Source organism: Oncorhynchus kisutch, linkage group LG7 (assembly GCF_002021735.2).
Source record: "Oncorhynchus kisutch isolate 150728-3 linkage group LG7, Okis_V2, whole genome shotgun sequence".
Classification (NCBI taxonomy): domain Eukaryota; kingdom Metazoa; phylum Chordata; class Actinopteri; order Salmoniformes; family Salmonidae; genus Oncorhynchus; species Oncorhynchus kisutch.
In genome coordinates, this window is record NC_034180.2 from 8,746,033 (window position 1) to 8,749,478 (window position 3,446).

Below are 3,446 nucleotides of genomic sequence, written 5' to 3' on the forward strand. Positions count from 1 at the left end.
TCACTTATACAGTATGGACACACAGCTATAAGGCTGAGTACTTCCTTCAACACATTCACTTATACAGTATGGACACACAGCTTTAAGGCAGAGTAAGTCCTTTGTCACATTCCCCAAAATCCACAACCAGTTACAACTTTATTTAGTGGAGACACACTTTTTTTGCCAGAATTTCTGGTGACCACACCACACCCCAAATCTGAGACAACCTTAAAGTCAATACATTTAGATTTTTACATGAACAAATAACCTTAAATGTATTATATTTTCATCTCTCTTATCAAAATTAAGAGAACCAATAAATACATTTACTCAATAAAATTGTATTTCCGTCTTTCTTAAAAAAGTTTGTATATTGTCCCATAATATAATCTGTACTCTTATTTTTTTGTCTCCCCCTATCGCCCAAAAAATATGTTTATACAGTTGAAGTCAGAAGTTTACATACACTTAGGTTGGAGTCATTAAAACTCGTTTTTCAACCACTCCACAAATGTATTGTTAACAAACTATAGTTTGTAAGTGCATGACACAAGTCATATTTCCAACAATTGTTTACAGACAGATTATTTCACTTATAAATCACTGTATCACAATTCCAGTGGGTCAGAAGTTTACATGCACTAAGTTACTATGCCTTTAATCAGCTTGGAAAATTCCAGAAAATGATGTCATGGCTTTAGAAACTTCTGATAGGCTAATTGACATAATTTGAGTCAATTGGAGGTGTTCCTGTAGATGTATTTCAAGGCCCACCTTCAAACTCAGGGCCTCTTTGCTTAACATCATGGGAAAATCAAAAGACATCAGCCAAAACCCAGTGTAGTCCTAGAGTGTAGTACTAGAGTGTAGTCCTAGAGTGTAGTCCTAGAGTGTAGTCCTAGAGTGTAGTCCTAGAGTGTAGTCCTAGAGTGTAGTCCTAGAGTGTAGTCCTAGAGTGTAGTCCTAGAGTGTGCAAAGCAGTCATCAAGGCAAAAGGTGGCTACTTTGAAGAATCTAAAATCTATTTTGATAGGTTTAACACTTTTTGGTTTACTACTATTTGTTATTTCATAGTTTTGATGTCTTTCCTATTATTCTACAATGTAGAAAATAGTAAAAAGTAAAGAAAACCCTTGAATGAGTAGGTGTCCAAACATTTGACTGCTACTGTACATGTATTTGGGTTTTTTAATGTGTTGAACCAACTACACCTTTAAGTCAATTTCAGTTGATAGTCTTTTCAGCAAATAAAAACATTTATTACCTATGTTATGATGAAAATGTCCCTCCATTGTTTAATCAGTGTGTGTGAATGACAGGAGAAATGATGAGTGGGGCTGAGTTTTTACCACCAGCATTCATACAGGGGCTGAAGAATGGATAGAGTTTATCTGTAAAGGTACAGCCAGTGAAAGAGTAGATATGAGACCTGGCCTCCACATCGTAAAAAGAGACCTGACCCTCCTCGTAGTCAACGAACACCCCCACCTTCTGGGGCTTCTCTCTCAAGGAAAGGAAGACAGGGGGGAAGGTACAGGCTTTGTAAGTATTCCCATCCCTCAGAGACACAGTCCAGAGTCTATACGCAGAGCTAGGTGAGATATTAACCTTCCTGCCTTTGGGCTGTCTGGCCACACCTACATCCCAGTCAGTTTTCCGCTTAACCGTCACCTCATAGTAAAATCTCCCTGAGGAGAAGCCATCCTTTCCAAGGACAATGGGATACTGATAAAACCTTTTTGGATTGGGAGGACGATTCTGTGGTGTGTCTCCACATCGTACTTGTTTTCCATCTTCAGACATGATGAGATATAGATGTGCCGTATCGGGGTCCAGAGTCACATCTACTGCATACTGCCGAATCCTCTTCAGTTTGACTTCAAGCAGCTTCTCCATCTCTTTATTCAGTGTCTCCTCCAGCTGAGACACAGCTCTCCTCACAGTCCCCACACAGAGATCACTGTGAACACTGATCTCAGACCAGTCCTTGGTGAGTGGAGGGGTGCACACCACGGATGAGAAGCTCTGGAGAAGTTGGAGGTGGTCCTCAGTGTGTGAGAGCTGCTTCAGCTCAGTGCTTCTCCTCTTTAGCTCAGTGATTTCCTGCTCCAGTTCTTTAATGAGCCCTTCAGCCTGACACTCTACCGCTTTCTGCCTCTCCTCAATCACCTCAATTAGCTCCGCCTGGCTTTTCTCAAAGGAGCGTACCAGAGCAGTGAAAACCTGCACGCTGTCTGCTATCTCTCTCTCTGCATCTCTCTTGCTGAGATCTACTGAGAATTTGATATCTTTAACCTTCTTCAGTCGCCCCTGGATAATCAGCTGTACTTCTGCCTCAGTTTTCCCCAGCTGAACCTTCCTCTCTCCAGACTCTTCTTCTATAGGAACAGTGTCATGAGTCTTGTGGTCTGTTTCAGTGCAGAACTGACACACACACGTCTGGTCAGTCCTACAGAACAGATCCAGGAATCTGTCGTGCTTCTTACAGATCCTGTCTTCCAGGTTCACCACAGGGTCGATCAGTTTGTGTCTCTTTAATGGTGAGGCTATCTGATGAGGCTCAAGGTGAGTCTCACAGTAAGAGGTCTGACACACCAGGCAGGACTTCAGGGCTTTGTGCTTCATCCCAGTACAGACGTCACAGGGAACTATTTCCGGTTTGGAAGGGGACCCATCTTTACGTCTGTCTCTCGTCTTTTTAAAATTCTCTACAACTTCTCTGAAGGTTGCGTTGATGTGAAGCTTAGGTCGTCTCGAGAATGTCTCCTGACACAGTGGACATTGACACATGTTCTTGCCATTCCAGTACTTTGTGACACAGGCCATGCAGAAGTTGTGTCCACACGAAGTGGAGACTGGCTCAGTGAACACATCCAGACAGATAGAGCACAGAAACTGCTCTTCAGACAGGAGACTGCTGGAGGAAGCCATATCTAGAAAGAGAAGGAGGAACTATAAATGATTTCCTGGAAAGAGTCAGCTCTCGATTGTTTCAGTGCCATTGTCAACATGGCATTTAGAGACACTAACCAACACTGAATACATTTTTTAAACATACAACCAGGGTTGGGTAGGTTACTTTCTAAATGTAATCTGTTACAGTTACTAGTTACCTGTCCGAAATTGTAATCAGTTACATAACTTTAGGATTACCCAAACTCAGTAACGTTCCGTGCATTCCGTTACTTTTAGATTACTTTCCCCTTAAGAGGCATTAGAAGAAAACAAAAATGTATGTTACCAATTGAACGACATCTATCGCAGGACAAATCAATGTTAAAATGTACATAGCTGGCAATATATGGATGTTAAATTTAGTTAATGGATTGGTTATGTAGGCTTCTTCTAACCCATCGCTTTCTACTACATATAATAACACGATTAAATTATATCTTTACAATTAAAAACCAAAGTCTATCAGAATTTCAGTCATTCCAATAAATGTTATACCTCTTGATCTTCAG

At 41.0% G+C, this 3,446-nt stretch overlaps 1 protein-coding gene across 1 annotated transcript; it reads right to left on the bottom strand.

Moving 5' to 3' along the window:
* Nucleotides 1-1,251: 1,251 nt before the first annotated feature.
* On the bottom strand, nucleotides 1,252-2,913 carry LOC109887468 (E3 ubiquitin-protein ligase TRIM21-like). The gene has a single exon (XM_020478842.2). It carries the CDS (start codon nucleotides 2,911-2,913, stop codon nucleotides 1,282-1,284), a length of 1,632 nt encoding a protein of 543 aa, XP_020334431.1. The 3' UTR covers nucleotides 1,252-1,281.
* Between the last annotated feature and the right edge of the window lie 533 nt (nucleotides 2,914-3,446).

Excerpts from the sequence above, each read along its gene's own strand:
- LOC109887468 (XM_020478842.2), bottom strand. The coding sequence starts at position 2,913 with ATGGCTTCCTCCAGCAGTCTCCTGTCTGAAGAGCAGTTTCTGTGCTCT.